General features: G+C 42.2%; 2 protein-coding genes across 5 annotated transcripts; one reads left to right on the forward strand and one right to left on the reverse strand.

Moving 5' to 3' along the window:
- The first annotated feature begins 191 nt into the window (after positions 1 to 191).
- Vinc (vinculin) lies at positions 192 to 23,893 on the forward strand. Of its 4 annotated transcripts, none has more exons than XM_022830177.2 (11): positions 192 to 802; positions 15,919 to 16,198; positions 16,439 to 16,676; positions 16,835 to 18,127; positions 18,415 to 18,688; positions 18,867 to 18,942; positions 19,263 to 19,322; positions 20,752 to 20,978; positions 21,115 to 21,337; positions 21,510 to 21,548; positions 22,050 to 23,893. In XM_022830177.2, exons 1-11 carry the CDS (start codon positions 746 to 748, stop codon positions 22,214 to 22,216), a joined length of 2,934 nt encoding a protein of 977 aa, XP_022685912.1. In that variant the 5' UTR covers positions 192 to 745; the 3' UTR covers positions 22,217 to 23,893. The 4 variants fall into 4 exon arrangements, with proteins under 4 accessions (XP_022685912.1, XP_022685913.1, XP_022685914.1 ...); XM_022830181.2 differs by lacking the exon at positions 192 to 802 and adding an exon at positions 14,660 to 15,537; XM_022830178.2 differs by lacking the exon at positions 21,510 to 21,548.
- On the reverse strand, positions 11,204 to 13,693 carry LOC111258709 (uncharacterized). The gene has a single exon (XM_022830184.2). It carries the CDS (start codon positions 13,102 to 13,104, stop codon positions 12,265 to 12,267), a length of 840 nt encoding a protein of 279 aa, XP_022685919.1. The 5' UTR covers positions 13,105 to 13,693; the 3' UTR covers positions 11,204 to 12,264.
- Positions 23,894 to 23,978: the final 85 nt, after the last annotated feature.

A 23,978-nucleotide genomic window follows, 5' to 3' on the forward strand; every position in this document is an offset into this window, starting at 1 on the left:
AGACACGCACAGGGGCATGCAGCTATCTAGCTGGCTGGCTGGCTGGCTGGCTGGCTGGCTAACTGGCGACCAATCGATCTGCGTTAAGTGTCGCTTGAGTCATGTGGCTCTGCCGAGCCTCACGCCGGCGCCACCGAGGGCGCTGTCGGCAGCTTCCAAACTTCCTTCCAAACTTGGTGCGCTCAATGGTTAGTTGTACAGTAGCGGCCGTGGCCCGATCTGTTAGACGACGACTGGCCTAAATAGGTGGAGGCAGTGGCAGCAAGCGCCGAACCCAATTGTCTTGATTACGTCTCAGCCGACGACGCTCGTGCCCACTTCCCCCACCATTACTACGACCAGTTGTAATAGCGCTGCATAACAAATCCAACTCAGCATACACACAGTTAGTGCTGTTGCTACGAGCACTTTATCCCCGCCGTTGTTATTCTCTTGTGTCGTCTTGAAGTTTGCTTATTTTCCTCGGCTGCCGGCGACTGCTTCGCGACACCAATCTTCGCAGGCCTGGTTCGACGATACTATTGCATTCAGCAATACCGTCGAATTGTCGAGCTTCTAACTGTCGTTTTTGCCAACTCTAATTTTGCGTGTCATAGAAAACGTGCTTTATCTTTGCGGAGAAATAACTGTGCATCGTCATACCTGGACATTGGCCGTACAAACGCTGAAAAGATAGAGAACGATTAATACCTACTCTACGATTCAGCTGCAATTGTGAGCTGTAGAGGAAGGATCGAGCATCAAGATGCCCGTGTTTCATACGAAAACGATTGCCAGTATACTGGAACCAGTATCAGCACAGGTAAGTTGCGTGTCGCAGAAAACAAACCGTGGGTCTTGCGCACACTTTGATCGAAAAAACGAAAGTGCTTCCTCCGGACCAGCTGATTGCGCGCCAACTGCATAAGAAGTTTAGTAACTTGTTAATGAAGGCACGTTTAATCTTGCTACCGATTATTGTCGACAGGAATTAGCTTCGCTCAAAGAAGTTAAACTTGGAAACAAATGAAAAACTTAGGCCTTGTGCAAAAGTTCTTCTCTGAGCAAATGGAACGCTCTGCGGGGGGGTTGTGAACTTACGTGGTATAAACAGTTTGATTACCTTATAAGATCCGCTCGGAGTACACCTAGACGCGACATTCGCTGGGCTCCAAATGTATAATTATGTTCTTTAGCATAGTATTTTTCTACTTCTGTGGCATAGATTCAAATCAGACACTTTACAGGGTCAGGCCGTGGGCCTTCCCTCAGTCCATTTCTGCGAGCCGCGAACACAGTCAACAGCCGCTCGACTTCGGCCTGTGCTGGTGCGCATTGCTCGCGTTGATTGTCCAGTTTTATATCTAGAAGTAGCGGTATTTATTTTTCTTCTTGCGAATCCCGCGTTCAATTTTCTGACTGTGATATACGGGGGGACTCCGTCAGCTTCGCTATTCGTTATTGTCGCTGACGGCGACTGCTGGGGATGACGAAGCCTCAGCGCGGAAACTTGCCATAGCGGTAGCATCAGTGGCAGTCACGATGCCCGCCGATGTGGCGCTGCCCGTTCCGCTGCTGCTAACGTGACTTTTATAGACTTCGCTTGTGGGTGGCTGCGAGCCGCAAGATTTTTGTCCCGCAGCAGACGGTTGCCGACTGCGTGGACATGATATTTTCTTATTAATAATAAGGAATGGAACCGCTATCTGCGAACTTGCATATGATGATGCAACCCTAGGAAAGGACTGCTAGACATATTAGAAGCTACGGCGCCAACTTCCAAAACGCATCGAATTCGTAACATTAACATGAACGCAGCAGAGCTTTGCTCGGAGGATAGACTAAGAGCGCAGGATCTGCCTAATATAATGTACAGGTCCGAAGTGTTACAGTTTGGAATTTATTGCTAATTAAACGCAACAAAGATGACGACGTGTGACGTTCAATAAAGGCTCACGACAGCAGCAACAACAAAGTCAGTGGCTGAGAGGAATCTTCGCATCCGCGTTAATGATTGTCAATTCGGGATGTGTTAGCGGGACATAGATCACGATAGTACATAGGCTAGCGTGCAGTGCGTCTGCAGTCCCCATGTATAAGCCAAAAAGTCGTAAACATTCACTTTGACTAAAAGCTTAATTAGGCAATCACGTTCGTTTCAACGACGTGTCAAGCTCGTAGGCAGCTCACCAAACGCCGACATGAAAGTCTCAGGCGCATAAGCGGCTTCAGTACAGCTGGCAACGGGCCCGATCAAATTCTCAGTCTCTGCGCCGGTAGCTGCTACGACTAGTACATATATATAGGATAAGTCAGTTCTATGCATGATACAGAGTAATAGATGGCAACTTGATAACATGAGCGCTAGTCGATCTGTTTAGAGGAGACGCTCTAACCGTTGCCGACAAGATGGATATCGTCATGTCCGTTACCCCTAGTCGAATGTAGTAAAAGTCGATCGAGGTCATGGTGTTGATGATTGGTGTGATTATATTGTTGTTGTTGTTGTTGCGATCAAAATACTGATGACGAGACGCAGTCTGCAGTCTCTCTTCACTACCGCTAGATTGTCTATGATGATAATGATATCGGTGATGTAATTAGTGGCGTATAGTACACGGTAGGTGAGAGCGTTTCTTTACAAAGGGACCCGACTGGCCAAACAGCTTCCCGCCGTCGTGCCTTCCTTTGAAATTCTGACTTGCGACACACAGGGATTTTTGTAACTTCTGTGACTAAATCACTTATATAAGTGATTCAGCATAAAGGGCGAATCTAGAAAATGCTTGAACCTAGAATATAAGATCTCTTATGCTAGTTCTTATTGACCCCAGTCACTTTAGCTAAGGCTATTGTTAAAGCTCATTTAGAGCAACGGAACGTCCGCCAGATTGGTAAACATCCCCGAGTTAGCAATGTACGCCGTTGTACAGTTCGATGATCGATTGTTATTATACGAAAGTTGTATGCATTCATACGACAGAACAATCAAAAATAATGTTAAAGAAGAAGCATTATTCTATTTACGTGACTTGCACTTTTGTGTAGTCTCGATTTGCAGGAGGGCTTATGTGAAGTACCTTTTCGCGAAGACATTACCGATCAGACACGTAAAGTTGTTTGTTCCCAACCAAATCGATTTTTTCCATACTGTTTTTCTATAGCTGTCATCGTACGGCAGTGGAGGTATGGGAGCTGGTCTTTTCTGAGGTCACGAAGCGACAAGGCCATATTAGCTTTGTCGTTTAGAAGACGTTTCCACTACGGACGGTATGTCCGCACTACCATCATCGTAGAAAGACAGTAACGAGCCGGAAAAGGAGATGGGTGGCGTACGACGTCCAAGTTAGAATCAGTCAACTACGACGAAAGTCGAGTTCTCCCTCCACGGCCCTTACTTCGCCGTAGCATTGCATTACTTACGTACAGTGGTTTCTATGATAGCTCGAGCCAAGTACAAAGGCACCATTTTGTCAAATAAAAGGTTGAGAAATGCTAAGCATGCAGTGTAGGATGCTACAAAAGCATGTATATATATCACCTATACGTTGTGTATTGTTGAAACGCACTCAAGTAGTTAGCCCGAAATTCGAACGGTTTCAGTCAGGAGTCACCGTGCAGTCTTAGACAGTTCGTCTGGCGCAGGAGTGCGTCATTGTTTTTTAATTGATGAGTGAATTAAGCCTTTGTTTTTGCGGTTATAAACATCATGTCGAAGGCCTTAGACATTTAGAAGGACACTCGGCGTTCTCAATTAAGGCTCACTAACAGAGATTTGTTACAGTTCAATTTTTAGGTTCATAAAGCAGTTGTTGGCCGCTAACTTAGTTGCGGTATATGGCCGCGAAATGTTTTACTTGTGAATGCCTTAACATCGAGTATATATTTAGAAAATTATCGTGCTACGTGACAGTCATAGTCAGTGAGTGTTATTATTACATGTTTATTTAGGCGGCTGCCTTTAGATCTTTCATCTAGCTGGAAGTCGAGTGAATACCATAAACCGCAAGCCTTGAGGTTCATCTATGATTTAAACATTTTGGTTAAACAGGATAGATAATCTGTGGAGACAGCAGTTGCACCAACGATAAGCTTAGTCCTCGTTTGTAGTGGATGCCTCTTTGCGGGAAAATAAGAAGGATCACTTACGTCCAAATGATCAAAGGACGCAGCAAATTAATCCTAGTATTAAATGAATTGACTTCATGTGCACTTCTATGTCCATCTGATATAGTGCTCGACGTTGTCGTTTAACTCGGACACACTCTATCTGAAACCTGATTAAGAACAGATATTGCGTTACACCCGGAATCGTTATTGAGATTTCTGACACCTATTAATCAAATAAAGTGTCGATCTAGGAGAGGTGGCGTAGGGTGTAGTTCTGGGCCGACCAGACGGCATCTTCTTTACAAATCTGACTTCAGTTTCAAGAGTGATGTTTTGCCCGTTCGTCCAAAGGGTCACCTTGATTCTGACAGCCAAGAAAATCAGGACGGGACGATTTGGAATACGACGAAGTAGGTTTACAGCCTATCTAGTCCAACTACATTATCAAATTCGCATAGCACCATTAAATGGATTCGGTTTGTCATTGCGTTTTCTCGCTAGGTAAGCTAAGCTGACGATTTCTTGATACAATTCTGTTGACATTATTTAATGTACTGTAGTAGTATACTATCAGGACTTCGTGTAGACGACTGCAAAGATGGCCTTGCCTTTGATTAGCCTGTTCCGTGGTATCGGCTATCCGTGATAGCTCGATGGATCACGCCGGCGGTAGCCGTAATAGCGGTGGTTGTTATGGTATATTGCAGTTTCTGTAGGAACGACATGAATTAGGGCGGTAGGACAACTTTACCCGCGTGTCGTTGTCAGATGTATTTCTCATTTTGCCGTGCGTAACGTCCTGCTCATAACGACGCTTCAGTTCGATGAGGCGGTGACCAAATTGCCAGTATTATCAATCTGAAAACGCTCGACGCTTGACTGGTGTTCATTCATTCATTCATTCATTCTGCGCTAGCTACTTTATTAGCAGTGTGTCTATGGAAATGGTTAAAAGGTATTAGAAATTCTGTTCGCTATAGAGGGTTAATGATTATAAGATATTTCTGTGTTCGTGTATTACGACTGAGATTGGTACGGCAATGCCCCAATCAGTTAATTAAACCTATTGTTTGTTAGTGTTTCTGTTTTGAAATAATACTACTTTTCCACCTTTGCCGATTAATATTGAAATAATGTTAAACAGAATATAATGTTCTTTTAACGAGCCCCTTCTATTACTTGAACATATGAATTGAAATTTGTGTAAGAAGATATTATAAATAAACATTTTTATAGTGTATAGTAAGATATTAGAACATTTTCTTTTCTATCTACAAACTCGTCCTTCGACAGCCAATAGACCCTTGGTGAACCGATAAGTAATGAGTTTTGCCGTAACAGTACTAACATTGACGTCGTTTGTTTCTATTCGAATAGCGGCCTTCGACGGAATGACTATCGTACATCCTTAGTCTTTGGACTGACATTACGCCGAAGAAATCCGTTTACGACTGAATGCTTAGAGGTCCGTCAGCGTTTTTTTGTTTGTTCGCAAGCAACAATAAGGAATCGTTTGTTGCAAAATCACTATTGGCTGCGCTGTGGCCGGTGCATGACGTCTAAGTACTGCGATTCGTTTGGAGACCAACAACATTTGAAGGATAGTGCACTTCGGAAAAGGACATATAATTCATAAGCGTATCGCTTTCATATCGTTCAATTTGTACCTAGCCTCGAACTGCCATCATTTACTGGTTTCAAGACACCATTATTTCAGATAGCATTTGTTCAAGATGGCGATCGCTCACAAGCGATTTGGGCGACAAGTTAAGTTAAGTTTGAGAGCGTCGAAGGAACATTCAGCAGTATTACTTCTGATAATAGCGTATAGGACGACAAGCGTTAAACTAAAGCATCATTTCCAGCAAAAAAAAATCGTGCAAAACTCGTAGAAGCCTGTTATTTAGAACATTTTCGTTGTGTGACGTAGCGTAATAAAATAAACAGTCTTGGTAAACCTAGTTTCTACTGTTGAAAAGCTAAGTTTGCTAAACGAATACGTACAATGTTAGAGGCGGCAGGGGGCTTAACTAGCAGAATAGTAACCTGATTATAAGATTGAAAAAATAGCTCTACTTTTCATTATAAATATCCTGTTAGGCAAAACGATGCCGAATTACATTTTAGTACAAGTGAAGTATCGCTTTTGTAGAGAGGGTAACTTGAACAATTATTGTCGTCGCTCGTTTTTAGGGAAGCTTTTATTAAGCTACATTATATATATATATATTAATTAGTACATTTTTCGCGATTGCACCTATGCCTCATGATAGTAGGTGACAGTCAGCCATTTTAGAAATGTCAAAGAGACCGCTAAAACTCACGGTACCACTATGAAGAACACCTCATTGCACCATACTATGTCTTCAATCATAGCATCGATCATTACATAATAATTTCTCCACTCTTCATCATCACTATATGTGATGATTACCTGGGTAGAAACACTGTTACTCTCTTTTTAGTCCGGACCAGTGGTACATGCCCCGTAAAATATCTGTCGCTTGCTGTTTGCATATTTCATCTCCATCATTTACATCACCATCGATTTTTACTGTTGACAATAACTATTTAGAGGACAAATTACGTTGGCCTTCTTGTCAGTCTTTATTGACATTATGCGAAACTTATGAATATCGCAATACGCAACGCCTGTCGTTCCTCGACCTCGTGTATAGTTAAAATCGGACAAATATACTGTGGGTATTATTATTGAAGTATGTACACGATATAGATAGGTAATGGCGACGTCGCCCTTACTCGTAGGCTGCCGTACTGCTACGGGTGACGGCCTACGACCGACCGACCGAGACAGACGGGCGCAGCTAGCTAGCTTATCTGTCTACATGGCTGCTTGGCCATCGATGTGGCTAACTGGCTTCAGGCTTATTTTTTAAGGAAGATCGTTTCCGCTAGCTATTATTTAATGACGGAAACAAGCCCTATTGAGAGGGGTTCCTTTATAGCAAAAATCGTTGTTTGGAGAAAGAACAGAATCAGGCCGGCAAAACCCAGTAGCGGCAGCAACAGGCCAATATCACCGTTCGACTGAAGTAGCAGCAGCAGCCGTATCATCTTCAGTAGGTTGTCTGACAGTGATGCATCAGAGCCGTCGGGTTTTTCCGTTGTCGAGGTCATCCTAACGACGGCGAACACGTACGAGTGGGAGTGCAGCAGCTATATAAACATGACGATAAGGACAACTACATTAGCAAGCTGAACATAGGCTAAAGAAGACATTGGAAACTGTTTGTTTCGAGAGGCAACGTTTTGCGTGGGTGGCAGGGAAAACGAATCAAAGATAAAGTGATGATTAGTAGCAACAGGCAACGGAGGGCAACTAAGGGCGGGGGTTACTGAACAAAGTTATCGGTTTGCACCTAGAAATTCAATAGAAGATTAGAGGTTCACGCTACCTAATACGACCACCTAACAGTAGCCCAACCGTTATTTTCAAATCGCATCATCTAAGGTATTCAATGTTATCAGTATCAGAATATAGTTTCGTCACTGGTTTTCTGTCCCGCTTGTTTTCGTCTTCGCTGGTTGTTTGTTTGCATCTACCGCTCGCTAGTCGAGTACACTTTATCCGTGTGAATAGTATGGATGAATGGATCGGCCGATGTCAGCGCAAATGTAGTTCGATTTGTCATAGCATCCATTAATAGATGAGCCATGTCACTTAGTTCATGGCTAACAAAACGGCGTGATCTTTCAAGTCATTGCTACAGTCATTATTGCATCAACTTATCAAATCCTCTATCGATACTAGTCTTAAAGCAATGTATTACCCCCAGAAATGCGAAGTGAGTTTCGAGGAATGGTGCACTGAAGCACCCCTTCAGACTTTTCTCTGAAAACGGATGATTGAGTGCTTTATCTAAGGAAAACCTCCACTCTGATAATAATATTGGGATTACAATTCATTACGCCGAATTTACTGTCGTCCAAATTTCGTTGGCACCTTTCATTGCGAGTTTAACATTACATCATGTTATTGTGTATGTGTGTGTGTGTCGTCGGTGATGTGAAGATTATCTTTAATCTCTGTATTATTGGTTACTGCATGATGTGCCTTTTTGAAAGCTCATTGTGATATTAATTAGTAGTCTTATTGTCGTGTTTTACCTAGAACGTTAAATGTTAAGCGCTTACGCCACAATCATGCATGTGACGGAAGCAATATATTGGAACACTGCTGGCTCGAGCGTAGCTTAGTTAAAATCATGTAAGAAGAAGATCGAGAATTGGTGTTTTAACGAAGCTGCTGTTTTGTGTGCGAAGAAAATCCATAGATGACACGATTAAGGTAAAATGACCCGTAGTTTGTGGTCAAATGTGTGGCAATGGCTTTTCACTATGGACCATTATGATTATAAGTAAGTATGCGCACATAAGCTACCGCACACTGTGATACGCTCAACAATAGGTGTTAATGCCAGTTAGTAGATTCGTGTTTGCGTGAGTGACATGATATATCTACTATCTTGACGCGCTGATGCGTATTGTTGTCGTTTGAAGCGGTGGCGGTGTAGGAAGTCTGTGGCGACCAGACCCCGAAAGGTTGTCACCTTGTGGTAAAACAAAAGAACTCTGAAGTGGTCTTTCTTTCAAGCGAGCGTCGTAGGCGATGATTTGAACGTTTGCTGCGCTGCTTCGTTCGTTCATTGACTGCGGTTTAGCTCTGCCGCAGTTTTAGTCTGCTGAGATTACGAGTATTAGTCAATGGCGACGATTTCCCGTTGCTTCACTAGTCAACCGAACGACTAAGCGACTAAGTCTGTCTATGACCTCGCCAAGGTTTTTGTTGGCGACTAGTATAGCCCGTCGGGACAGCTGCTTGGGTATCCAATTCAGTCGGCGTAGATACAACCCGACGCGAAGGAAGGGGTATGTATGATTATTTCAGTATTATCTATATAGTGTATTATAGTAGTAGTTTTTTATGCCGTCGGCGCCGGGTTTTGCCTAGTGCTCTTCAACTGCGATCGCGAATGTTATAATTAGTAATGTTATCGCTTCCAACATTGACAGTTGGGTCATGAAAACGCTGCTTTGATGAAATTACTCAAAACCATCCTTTGCCATATTCTCGTCGTTTCGAACGGTCCGGTTAAGGACTTGAACGTCTTTCAACCCAAGGCTGTGGTTGAATGCATATGGGCATCATTAGACTTTATTACCAACACTTACTATGCCAGATCAACGTATTCAATGTGCCGATCGTATCGTGGTGATGATTGACAGCAACGTGGAGTCGACGCTAATCAAAAATGTGATACACGCAAACAAACGTGCGCTGTTCTTCTTCGGAGGCTAGCAGGTACACATATCCAAACATCGAGATTCGGTAAGGCCTGCAGGGGGGTAAAAATAACGCCGGTAGCCGCTTCGAAAGCTCACTAGTGTTGATGTAGTGGCCATAGGCCACGCAAGTACGATACAGTTGTGCTATGTAGACGGATCAAGAAACTATAATGGTCTACGAAACACAGAGTAGGGCGGCAATTGGGGAGCCATCAGTCTGCTGTCTTCTATGGGCGTAGAATACATCACGATGTCACGGCTTCTATACAACAAGCTGCTGCTTAGTGCTGGCCTTTATCAAACAGGATATTTTCTAGTTATTTCGTCACAGCATATCAATGATTTGATCATCATTTAATGATTGACCCCGCCAAAAATTTCCATTGCTCTATAGGAAGCTGTGCTTAGACTGGTATCTACGTCGACGTTGTATCAATTGTGGATCAATAGCATGTCGGGTGTCATAATGGGTATCGCATAAATCAGTTTATAAGGAAATTACAGGCCAAGGCCAGATTGGATAAACGTGATTCATTAGAATGATGTTAGTAACGACGTTTTTGAAAAGCACACATTTTTGAGATACAACAAAGTCAAAAATTTTTATCAACTTCATGATTTGCCAGACTAGTTATTAATATCCATTCTGTCTGAGCAAGGTTGTGGTGACGACATCCGAGAAATGGAAGTCTCCTGGAGAGAGAAAAAATTGATTCAGCCACTTATACGTTTCTGCATTTATACAATTCTAGATTAATCTAGATGAATCTAACTAGGTTAGCATGTGTTCGCACGGCCTAAACGGGTGCCGAAAACGCCGAGGTAATCAATGGAGAACGGGTACTCTTCTTGAATAGCCACTGAACGCCTCGGATGGCGTGAACGTTTAAATACTCCTATCTGCGGGTGATTTAGTGGCGAAAAAAGTAGCCCCTCTTTAACATAAACAAATTACACTTTCCTTCCTATAGCGTTGAGCAAAACACATGAAGGTCTTAGACCAGTTCAGATAGGTTCCTGGACTGGCATCAGCTTATCAACAAAACTGCCAACAAAAAAGCTCAGACCACTCTCGATGATGAGTTTGGCTTGCCAGCTGCGCCCTCGCAATTAAACGATCTTACCATTTACGACTTAAAATATCCCAATATGGTGTATACGGGTTATGTTTTCCTAAGTGCTCTCGACTGGACGGCCTGAAGGAGTAGATGTCTTCAAATATACACAGACACGCATACGCTCACAAACACACATATATATATATATATATATATATAAAAGGACGCAAATGTGTAGACAATTTCGAGTCTGTTGTTCTGATGAAATGCTGATGAAAATAGTGGCAATTTTCGCCATGGTTGATGTGCTAATTAGTTGTATGACTGACTGGACAAAGAAGAACCTATATTAGAATCGCCGATTTTGCATGTAGCCTTACGAGCTGCAGTACCGTTTACTGTCTACAGAGAATCAGTGAAACTCTGTTTTGTGCGACGCTGTATACCTAGTTTAGTAATTGCATGAGACTGCGAGAGAGGTCTTAAACTTCTCAAGGTTATAATTTCCCAATTAGGTCTGATTAAGCAACGTTCCAGATTTTCCTTGTATAAAGTTGATACACGTTATAGTGATGAGAAAACAAAAACAATTATTGTCGCTTTCAAACGCAAACGAAGTGATTTGAAATTGAAATATTAATTCAAAACATCTGCGAAGTTAATCTAGCCTGGATACTTGCGACCCAAGCCACACATGGGCTCCTTGTCCTTTCTGCGACACTGAATGATTTTAATAATAACACACATACTATGAAAAAACACAATTTTATTGTTTCTTTTCCCAAATAAAATCGAGCTTTGATTCACACAACGGTTTTCTTATGTTATTTTGCATTTGTAACGCATTCTGTTAAAGGAATATTAATCAAACTTTTCTTCTACAATTCCGTAAAAGAAGGCATTGATTTGAAAAGAGACCTCACATGTTCTCGTTAAATACAGTTGGCATGAGATTTTTCACAGTTCCACCTACAAACGGGTACGTTGACAACTAACTTTTCTCACATTTGCATGATAGTTAACCAGTGGTTACGATGTGTGAATGGACATTGGCTTGCTTTTATTTTCACGATAGAAGGATTAATAGGCACATGTGTTTACCGTATATTCATAGAAATACAACGTCGCTTCATAAGAAGTACTTATTCGAGAGCTTTTAAGTTACGTTACCGTTGAAGAAGGCCCTGCACGCCGCTCTGTGCAGCAATGTAGGTGTCCATGTGGGAATACTGTTATTTTATTTCTATCTCCTACTTATCAGCACTCGTGTGAGTGTCATCAACTAATTTGAATATGTCTTTCACACGAATTTTGGTGTGTGGAGTCAATTCAAATAGCGAGCAAGAAGGCCCTCTGCATCATCTTTAACCCACCATTATTGATCTTTTACGCCGTAGCTATATATTACAACTCTGCCTAGTCATCCAGCGACGTTGGCAGTAAGATCGCACAAGCTGAACTGTAAAACAAATTGTCCAGTTGCGATCAACTTGCGATCTTCAACTCACTTATAAAGTGTTTCGGCGTATTTTAGAGAAAGCTACTCACCACACGATACCGTAGTAATAGTTATTGTTATCACTATTTTGGTAGTTAAATTTACTATTAGCTACTCTTGTAGGCTTTTTTTTTTTGTTGTCATTTGTCGAGAAATACAGCTTCATCTTGGTTAGTTGTGCGACTGGCAAAGTTTTTCACATACATTGTTTTAAATAAGTAACCTACGAAAAGTTTATCACGGTATTCCGTCAACGTATGTCTACTTTGTACTGTTTAGGTATCCTTACGTAACGTTGTGTCGGACGATTAACTAGAAACGATGATGTGATGCCGCGCCTAGGTGCGACATCACGTGCTGTTCGTATTCGGATTGTGTTGTCCCTTGGGGAAGGACCTCTTCACACATTGGACACTGTTTTCCAACTTCATTCTTTTTTGTGTTACTGCTGAGCTGCTGGGTGAAGAATACTCGAAACGAATCATCCGATGCCGGCCGCTGCTGCAATTTTGGAGCGTCTTTATCTTTTCTAGCGTTTTGAAGTAAGGTTTTTTGAAGTAGAAGCCGCTCCTTGATCGTACTAAGTTGGCTCTTCATTTCCGCAACCATCTGCAGCGCTTCATGGTCATCGTACACACCTGCTGACTTTGGGACTAACGGCGAAGTGGGCGATAGATCTTCCGAGGTCGCCAACAATGGTTCATTATCGCGTACCTTCTCGCCGAGATCATGCAGATCGTTGATATCACGCTCCATCTGTTCGAGCAGCTTCATGCTTAGGTCTTCCCAACTTTCGGAGCCAAGCGTGTCGACCTGATGCTTAAATGGTTTTCGAACTACCTGACTTCCTTGTCTCAAAGGAGTCCGTTGTTGCCTGTTCTCCTTTCGTAATCGATCGTTTTCTTCTCCAAGTGTTCGAACCTTCTCCTGCAGCTCGGAGTTCATCCGTTCAAGTTGTTGGATACTGTGTTGCAATTGCCGGGTAGTGAGATTCTTGTTTTCGAGCATCAGAAGCAGCTGATCCTTCTGTTTTTTCAGATTCTCGCCCTCCTCCTTGCATTTACGCATGTGAAAATGCAAATCCTCGATGGCAACATGAATCGAGGAATCCACGTCCTTTTTGGCTTTCGCTTGCATTAACGTCGAATGCATATTCGGTAGCTGGGCCGTTTGTGTCCTTTAATGGATGGATGGATGGATGGATGGATCAATCGATGAGTGAACCGATGGGTAAAATGCTTTTACCCCGTATGCTAGACGTCTGTGTAATGCAGCAAAATAATCAAAAGCTCTTAAAAGGCCAGCAACAACAACAATAACTACTGGCATTTAGCAGCCCTGCGTAGTGCCACCATAGTCAGCCAATCGCTGGTCCAGTGGGTTAGCTGGTGATTTTCGGAAAGTGAATTGACGTTCATTTATAACCCACGTTGATTGCGTTAGCAGCTGATTTTAACGACAGCATGAGAAGGTAGTCAATCACCATAGCCGGCACTATCACAACTGCTGTATTGTAACATGATGCGTTCCTCTGTTTTCACAGTGATACGGTGGCAAGTTTAAGTTATTAATAATTGACTGGGGGCGGCTACACAAATCAGGAGAACGACAAGCTTAACTGCACGAACGCCTAATAAAAAATCCTAGTGCTGACCAAAACGTTAACTCATGTTACTAACGCTAACGTTGAGCGATGGCAGGCGCCATCTTGCTACGCTCCTTAGATGCGAACAAAAATAGAAGATTGGTGGTGATCGTGGCGCTGCGGCGGCAGAAAGGACCGCAGACCAAAACGGCTGACAGGGAGAGGGCTCGTAACGTTGGCATGGTAACGTGAACGTCTGTTCGTTGTTCTACTCACAGTTCTTGAGCGCTGGTTGTTGCTACTGCTGTTGTGGAACGAAGAGACGACAGGTGTCGTTGCGCCGTCCGCTCACATCCCGAATGCTTCGTGACGGTTCTTTTGTGCTAGTGGCTTGGCTATGATCGTCCCATACAAGTGCTCTGTTCTCTTCAGCCACAGTTTGACCTTAATCAAAAGATTTCAAGCAGTTAGTTGTGTAAAGTATCCCATAGTGACTGACCGTGCAAGCTTGCATAGGTTGTCGCGGCTTATTGCGCCGATGCAGGACGAAGGAGCCCCTTTTGTTTAAGGTTGAAACTGCTTTTGAGGTTCGTGGGAGCCTTTTAGAAAAATGAATTATAAGGGCAGAAAATAGGCTCGACGTCATTTGGCATCTATTTATAAAACATTAGTTGAATGCTGACAATTCTGTATGTTGCCTATACAATATAAGATATACTATAGTGAATATAATAGAAGGGACTGCAGGGTTCACAATACAATTTTTATATTTGTTCGTAACCTGTATCGTCTATGCGTTGTTGCACCATATAAATTTCTGTGTTTGTGCAATGTTCTACAGCGGTAGGCGATCTATTTTTTTTTTTGTTTTAGATATTGAAGTTGCTTAGTTGAAAACCTAAAAAGAAGCAATGATGTACTCGAAAATTACACACATTGGTAGATCACGTAAATTGTAATCATCTATCACAAACTATTGGTGCTTAAAATCAAAGCTTCAAGGTACTAGCAACAACAACGTATGACTACCCAAACGTTCGGCGAGCACGTTTAAAGTACACTCGTTTGCCGCACTGTATTGTGACTGTTGATAGAGAATCGATCTAGGTGATGCCGCAGTGCTAACAGGTTTGATTTATTATTAACCTGGGGACAGACACGTCACTTGGTGAAGACGTGAGGCACGTCTGGGTAGTACCTCGCGCAAGCGAGCTTTGAAAGGAACACTGCTGATTTTAGGTTCGACGACCTGATACACTTCAGGCCAATTGCAGTAAAACCCGCTCTACCGAATCTATCCCGGTCCGTATTAACCACAATTAAAACAATTTCACGGCGTGCCCCGCACGATTATGCCAATCATATGGGATTAATGCATAGATTGTTGCTACCTACAAATTAGATGTAACGACAGAATGTATAGACTTGTGTATTGTGTATACCGAACTGAAAGCCACATGCGTAACCAATGCGTAGAATGGACTTCACACCGTCAGTATTCAAAGGAGCATATATTGTACTTTATTTATCTTTACAGGTATCGATTAGTACAATCCCATCATAGTCAGATTGACAGATTCCGTCGCATGCGTGCTACAGAACCTAATTAATTGTTCTATAAGTAAAATACTCCTGTAGCACTCACACAGAGTCCCATTTGCTGTAACTGCGAGGAACGTAGAAGTACGAGGCTTACTCGACCAAATTAACCGCGAGAGTATATAAATACCTTCCCATGTTGCCAAAAAGTGTAGAAGACGAAAAAAAAAAAATATTTGGCGTTTATATTTACACAAACGACTGACTGCCAGCGACAAATGTGGGCAACCCCCTGTTTCAACGAAATTCAGCGAAGGTTTAGTGGATAGCCATTTATTTTAGTAAACGCTGTTTCTGTGCATTTTGCGCTCTAGTGGAAGTAACATACGAGGATAAGACACACCGATTTAATCACAGTAAGCCGACGCGGAGAACATCTGCGACAAGCAGTTGTCATTAGTGTAAGTTGAAGCGTTAAGTTGAAGTGGCAATGAAGTGAAGATTAGCAAGATCCAGACGTAACAATCGTAATCCTATTCATAGCAAATCAAGTCTCTTCTGAGGAAAAATAGCCACAAATATGAAATCAGAAGATAATACTTTTAGCAACAAATTACAAGGTGCTTGGCGACTAGCTGAGTGTAGGATGCTTCTTCGCATTAAGCAATAATAGTAATATCATAAATAAATAATAATATTAACAGTGTTTATTAATACTATTACTATAAAGCAACTCATTGTTTTGAAACGGACTTTCTCTGACGATGGAAAGGCTAGCTCCAGGGTAATTTGGACCATCTATCCGAACAAGATCTTGCATTGCTCCTTTATATATCATCTAGGTTGAACGCTTAGTGATTCTTCACGAGGAAGCGGAAGATGGAAATGCTATGCCAGACTTGTCGCGGCCTGTGCAGGCAGTATCACGCGCTGTCACCAACCTCGTTAAAGTGGGCCGCGATACCATCTCCGCTTCAGATGACCCAATTCTTCGCCAGGATATGCCGCAGTCTTTGCAACGAGTCGAACGATCCTCAAAGCTACTGGAAGAAGCATGCGAGATGCTGCTTCGAGATCCGTATTCACAGCCAGCGAGGAAAAAACTTATTGAAGGTTCAAGAGGTAAAAAAAAAAAGCATACCCAATTAAAAATTACCATTCGTTGAATTTTTGCTCTTCCTGACGCAACTTTTAGCTGGCATATGATATGATGAAGACATTTAAGTCGGTTGCGGAGTCCGATACCAATATTGCAGCGGTGTCTCCAGCCAAATATTTAGTTTAATCAGTACGCCGCAGACAACACGTTTTGAATAATCTATGATATGTTTTATAGTTTTTCTATGATATTTCATTTTACAGGCATCCTGCAAGGTACATCGTCATTACTACTGGTCTTTGACGAATCGGGAGTGCGTAGAATCGTTCGCGAGTGTCGGAAGGTGCTCGACTACTTAGCTGTGGCAGAGGTGATCGAGTCTATCGATGATCTTGTACAGTTTGTTAATGATATGTCGCCCTGCCTCGCTAAAGTGTCGCGCGATGTCGATGCACGTCAAGAGGAGCTCACACACCAGGTTCACAGGGATATCCTGATTAGGTACAAAATTTCGTTTACTTTTTGCGTAAAGTCTAAGGAGGCCATATCTGCCATAGCTACCAAGGCTCACAATCGCTTTTCCTACTGTGTACTTTACTTTAAAACGTAATTTAGTAAATTGACCGTTCATTCATATATTATTGTCATCATTGTTTTAGGTGTCTTGATTCCGTGAAAATGCTCGCTCCTGTCCTTGTATGCTCGATGAAAATCTACGTACAGATTCAGGCTCAAGGTGGTAAGGGGGTTGAGGAAGCAGCTGAAAATCGCAACTACCTAACTCACCGTATGTCAGAGGAAATTAATGAGATCATCCGAGTATTGCAGTTGACCACTTACGATGAAGATGAATGGGAAAGTGACAACTTGACGGGAATGAAGCGTCTACAAAATGCTATCCAAGGTCGTATTCAGTACGCTCACGACTGGCTAGACGATCCTACCGCTATGCCAGGCGGCGTGGGCGAAAAGTCCCTTCGTTACATTTTGGAGTATGCGCGTCGCATCGCAGAGAGGGCGTTGCCCGCTGATCGTAACGTCATCCTCAAAGCATGTGGTGATATCGAATCAATGCTTAACGCTCTCTGTGAACTGCGCTCATCCGGTCAAGATAATAGTCCTCAGACAGTTAGTCTTTCGAGAAATATTGGTATCAAGCTACGCGAGCTGAACCAGCTTATCAATCAAGCCATCCTGAACGTTGAGCGCGGCGGCCTTCGTGGAGCTCAGAACATTGCTGCCAAAATTGAACAGGCACTTGCCTGGTGCTTTAATGCGGGGCTCGAGGATGGTAGTGCTGGTGAACGCGCCGTCAGGGCGCTGTTGGATGAGGGCCGTCGGATCGCCGAAACGATGCCGCCAGCTGAACGAGCTCAGATTCATGCCCTCTGCAACGAGATCGAGAGTATGACTAACCAACTGAAAGACCTTTGTCGCAAGGGGCTCGGCCACACTCCCGAGGCTCAATCACTAGGCAGGGCGCTGGCTGGCAGGCTCCAGGACCTCAAGGGCAAGATTCAAAAGGGCTTGGTGGATCGCGTTGTGGACGACTTTATTGACGTTCATACGCCGCTCAAGCAATTTGTCGAAGCTGTACACGCCCCGGAAAGCATGCCCGGTCGCGAGACAAATTTCCAAGAGAAGGCACGTCGTCTTGGAGATTTCTCGCGCAGAACAGCAGGAACTGCTCGTAATGTTGCTATGGGTGCTACCAATAACAAGCGATTGGCAGAGGCGCTTATGAATACAGCGAATAACGTCGAGTCGCTCACTCCACAACTTATCAGTGCAGGAAAGATTCGCATGACTTATCCGGACAATAAGGCAGCTGACGACCATTTCGAAAATCTGCGTGGCCAATACGAAGACCAGGTAAATCGAATGAGGAACCTTGCCGATGAAACTACCGACATTGGAGCTTTCGTCAAGGCCACTGAGGATGCTATCAAGAGGTAGCTCATCACCTCAATTTCTTCGTTGAGTTTTGTAAACTAACTGGAACTTTTAAGTATGGCTTTTTTTTTACGATAATTCCAATGACAAGTAAGGCAACATTGCGTTGGGTGTGAGGAAAAAATGAAGAGCTTTTGATCCCATTGAAAAGATCTTCGTAGGTTTTGTGGATATTAGTAAAGATCCAAATTGTGTCTTAGCGTGTCGTGGTACTGCTTGTTGATTATTGTATATATGATAATAATAATAATTTAGATTATGGGTATTGTCCCCACTCGAATTGCAGACATACCGACATGTGTGAGGATTCTGTCTCGAGACAGAAACCTCAGGATATGGTAGATAATGCTTCCGCTATAGCTCGCCTAGGTAATCGCGTACTGATGCGCTGCAAGCAGGAGTGCGATAATTCGGAAGATCCTCATTACGTCGCTAGATTGCAACAAGCTTCACGCCAGCTTGAAACTGCTATCGCACCGATGATTCAAAATGCTAAGCAAGTTGCTCAGAGAATTCACGATCCTGATACAGCTGCTAGATGGAGAACTGCCAACAACTCTGTAAGTGAGGAATATTTGTTAAATAATTAAAACCACTTTCACACAATTTCTTTACTGAAATAGTATACATACATACCAGTTAATGCAGTACAGTAAAAACTCAATTCCTTAAGACTTTCTTTATTACACCTTATATTATTAGACTTTCTTTGTCATTATATCGTTTTTGTTTTTATAGTTGCTCAAAGCTGTCCAAGGAGTCCGTAACGCCGTGTCGCCATTTGATGACCAAATGAATAACCTGACGCTTAACGGTAAGAGACGAACTAACTCCTTAATATCAGTACCTTAGTAGGATCAAATTCGAGACCTACCAAAAAAGTTGCGGGGCGTGTCTGGATAGCAGAAATAACATTCTAGGCTAGTCGAAAGTTTATTAAAATGCTTGTATATGCGCAAAAAAATTGATAGTGTAAATTTAAAATCTTTTTTGACGAAAAATTCAGATAAACCAGCATCTAACCATCCTTAATCGAAAACGTGTACTCACCACAATAACTATAGTCTTACGTTTAACTAGACATGTTTTCTTCAATAGCACATAATGATATACTTATCCGCTATCTATGATTAGACCTGGACAATATCCTGCGCAATGAAATGGCACCACTGACTCAGGCCGGACTCCACAGAGGTACACAACACTTTGTAGGGTGACGCAGGCTGATGCTCATACCATCAGTCTGCCCCATGTGCAAATGACAGCGAATGTGAGAGACTCTGTGCAAGATTGCAGTGTTGTGTTTAACAAATAAAATAGTGAGTTCCGTACGTGCCATTTTTTCTTTTCAGGACCGTCCTTTTCGTTACAGTTTAGTTCGCATGCGCTTGAGATTTGCAGATCTAATATGACTAAAAGTAATGTTTGAAAAAGTTGCTCCAAAAAACAACCGTAAAACCGTAAAGAGTGGGACATCTAAATCTAGAGCTGCTTTGCAAATCATCTAGACAAAAACAGATGTATTTGATTTATGTACATTTATTTTTTTTTGCATGTCTTAGAAGTGGCTCGGCACAATACTCACTCAAAGCAATAACTTCTTCGATTCAGGATCCAAAGCACTCCTTCCTTATCCTTCCTTAATTTCCTTCTTTAATCGGAAAATGACTTCTTATAGAAGGCGTGCGTCAAGCATAAAAGTGCGTGTCTCAGTAACCCTACATAAGGAATTTGGCCGAGTTATGTTTTGGGTTGGTTCCAGACCAAAAATCTCTAAAATGCAAGGGCCTCATACAACTAACAAATCTAAAAAGTGCAATAAGACGTAAAGATCTCAATAAACTAACGTTTCGAACTTGCCTGGACAACTCAAATTGGCAGCTGATGTTCTCCTCTTCCAAACGGCCATTAGTGTTCTGTATCAGATATGCAGGTCTATTAAACAGTAGCTTTTCGGGCCATTTTGATAAATCCTCAAGCTTTTTAAACCTCAACCCTATTTAAGACGTTCGGGTTCGTTTTCTGGAGATCTTCGTCGGAGTGAAGCCTGGCAATAACGTAGACCGTAAATTTAAGTAAAAATATATTTTCAGTCGTAGTGGAAGTTCTTTTACTGTGTGTCAAGGTTGGATAATAGCAGATATGTGGACAAGTTTCAAAGGGAAGATGAGTCGTTTTTGCGTTGGATTTGCTCTGGAAAAGAAGAAGTTTCCTTCTAATACCAGTAATAGCGAATAGATGCATGTCAGCCGCAATGGACGCCCTATTAAGCTTGTTTGAATTTGAGTGCTTCACTCTATAGGTTCTGATCATAATTTTTATGCTTCTAAGTAAACATGTCCTATTATAAATGATTGTTAGACTAGAGAACATAATTTATTCCACAATTATATTAGTTCTGATTTACCATAAATGACATTGGCGCGTATAGCTAATCATATCTAGCTTTGTCAAAGACCATATTAGTAATATGGCTGCTACAATGTGACGCCTACTTGTTTACCGTGTGTACTTTTAATAAAGTCGATTTGTTTTTATGTTTAGAAATGATGTTTCTAATGAAGAAATTTACCTGCTGTTTCACCGCTCGTTGATATTTTGACACTTACTTTTTGGTAAGCAGACTACGCTCCGCCGCGGCCTCCGATGCCCGCAGGCGACCGCGTGCCTCCACGCCCACCTCCGCCCGAGTACGAAGATGACGATTCCTTCCCAACGCCTCAGCCCAATCAGCCGATCCTGGCCGCGGCACACGGGTTGCACCAGGAGGTCCGGCAGTGGTCTTCTAAAGATAACGAAATCATTGCTGCCGCCAAAAGAATGGCACTGCTTATGGCCCGTCTGTCGCAGGTTAGTTGACGCGTTCGCTGCTACTATCTGACAAATTTACAGTATTAATAATAATCACAATTATTATTATAGATTCGGAATCCGAGCGCTAATAAAGGTAATAATGCATTTGTTATTTAATATTTGGTAAACGTAGCTTGTCCGCGGTGAGGGTGGCTCGAAAAAGGAGCTTATCGTATGCGCGAAAGCTATCGCGGAAGCTTCGGAAGAGGTGACGCGTCTGGCCAAGGAACATGCCCGTCTCTGCACAGATCGCCGCATGCGTACGGCTATCCTGCAAGTCTGCGAAAGAATCCCTACCATTGGTGGCCAACTCAAGATTCTCTCGACGGTCAAAGCCACGATGCTCGGTGCACAGGGTAAGTTAAAGCAATCCTCTTCAGATATTCAGAAGATAGTATTCATTTTCTATAGCTGTTAGGCTAATCGATATAGAAGTGTTATTGTGGCATATAAAATCTATTGTAAGTTAAATTTTTTTTTTCGATAACTCTGTGTGAGTAGTATACTGAAGGGTTAAACCAATTTTAGCTCCCATCCCGACGCCCGATGGCAGCGAGATCATCTGCGGTAACTATTGTGTATGCTGTGGATTCAGACTAACAGTGATCCGTTGATGCTGAAAGGCATTACTTTACCAAATTGTGTTTTGTTTTACTTGGTCTAACTTGCTTGAATGAAAAAGATGTGCCTAATCGATGATAGCCTTGTCATCATGATGATTTGTGATGCTGGCTTCTGGATAGCTAATTGGATATTTTGTAGGTGATTGTGTATGCGATAAAATCCGTTCCGCTCCCATTTTTCTCGGGCTATTCATTTCAAACAATTAATTTATTATCTAATAAATTATCTTCAATCTGCGGGGCTGGGTTGGAGACGACGTCATTTCTCCTAGTATATATTTTTTGTTTGCTTAGCCGTACTACAACAAGTCTTTGTTTGCTTTTTTCGGAAATATTCTTTTGCTAACTAATTTTTTTGGCTAGCGTTTGGCCTGCAGCTGTATGGTTATACATCTGTTATTATTGTCGCCGTATTTATTCGAAGTTTCGTCTACCTTATTCTCAGGCTCCGATGAGGACCGTGAGGCAACGGAGATGCTGGTGGGCAACGCGCAAAACCTTATGCAGTCGGTTAAAGAAACGGTTCGTGCTTGTGAAGCTGCGTCAATAAAGATCCGAACGGACGCCGGAATGAAGCTGCGTTGGGTTCGCAAGAACCCGTGGTACCAGTAGGATCTTCGTTGTAGTCTATACTCAAGCTACGTTTTATGTTGACAAAACGAAAGCGGACACGAATATTGTGCCATTTTTCATGTATCCAATGGACGAAGCAAAGCGGTTCTAAAAAAGCTAAAAACGCCGCCAAGAGATGCCGACAAGACGCCGAGTTCAGTCAACGGAAACGAGGAAGGAGAACACCGAACGCGAGATGTACTCTGTTGACCAATCGTCGGCCTTCAAGAGTCATGAGGCCAACGCCACTCGGCTACTATGAAACTGTTTGATGGCTGCTCGGCTACGTAATACGAACTTCATAAAAAACGACAAAGTCCGAAACGTCGATACGTTATCACGCGATCACTATGCATAAAATTACACTCATAGCAGCATTACGACTTTGCACCTAGGTATAAAGGCAACCGTGAAACTCATTGCGTGAACATTCACGACGATTTTATGACACTAGAGGACAAAAAAAACACTAAGACATGCTTTCAGCACCAATCAAAAGTAACTTGAGCTAAAGCAATACAGAACTTCAACTTACGAAACTATCGAAAAAGGCCCAAATGTGTCGAAACAGACACGGTTTAAAATTTCCGAAAATCGCTTGTTCGTTAGAGTTGCTTGAACAATGATCGAGTTAGTTAGCGTCGCTCTAATTTGCTTTGTAACCTTCGTATTAGGAAATCTGCAGAAAAAAACGTAACCGAATTATAGAAACACAACCGAGCTCGCCAAACAAGAAGGAACTCTAGAAAATCAGCGTGACGCGAGAGCGTAAATCTATGTATAAGGCGTATGTTTCCCTACAGGACAATGAATCGAATATTAAATAGCGTACGGCCAGCGATCCAGTCATCCGAGCATACGATGAAATCGCACTACGCAACTCTGCCTAAAACAAGGAAATTGCCTACCAAGCAACTGCCTAATAGGATAACAATACCTGAATTCACCGAAAAATATAAGTTCGTGATCTTTACTTCTAACGACCATAGGAGTAGCTTTATAAACCACTTAACTTATTAATACCACTAATATTATTATTAAAATTACTGTCATAATAAATACAATTATAATTGATACTGAAGAACCTAATGGGCTATATATATATATATATATATATATATTATATATATATATATATATATATAAAGTTATATTGACACAGTTATCGAAAAGCGAACAGAATGACGGAGAGGAATAAAAGTAACCTATTTGTGAATTGGGAAAAATATCATTACTAAATAGGTAACGGCCAATGACCGTATTTCGTTTTTTGTCCCTCTTTAAATTTCAAGAAAAGAACAAAAGTTGTAAGGAATTGTTATTGTTATGAAGAAAAAACCTAGTGTCACTGGGGCTCTGGGAAGACAAGCAAAAAACAAACCATCATTAATATTAAAAATTGAAAGCCCGCTGAAAAATGTACGCCACAAGTAACGACTAACTAATTACCCAACGTTCAGAAGCGCTAAGCGTCAAGTGAAAACAGAGAGCGTTACATTTGAACAGTATATGACATGTTGCACGTGGCTAGACCGTATGCGGCAAATAGATTGAATAGTCAACGGCACTTAAAAAGTAACAACGGCAATGTACGTTTGTTTCACGTGCGAGAAGACGAAACTTGACAGTGATTTAATATAGTTAATTGTTTGTGAATAAATAGAAACATTAACTCGATTGACTGTATGTTTATATTCACGAGGCATCCACATACATTAGAAAGCTTGAGGCGGGTCACTCGAATCTCCCCTCTCCCTTTTCC

This window comes from Varroa jacobsoni, unplaced genomic scaffold (assembly GCF_002532875.2).
Source record: "Varroa jacobsoni isolate VJ856 unplaced genomic scaffold, vjacob_1.0 scaffold_255, whole genome shotgun sequence".
Taxonomy (NCBI): Eukaryota; Metazoa; Arthropoda; class Arachnida; order Mesostigmata; family Varroidae; genus Varroa; species Varroa jacobsoni.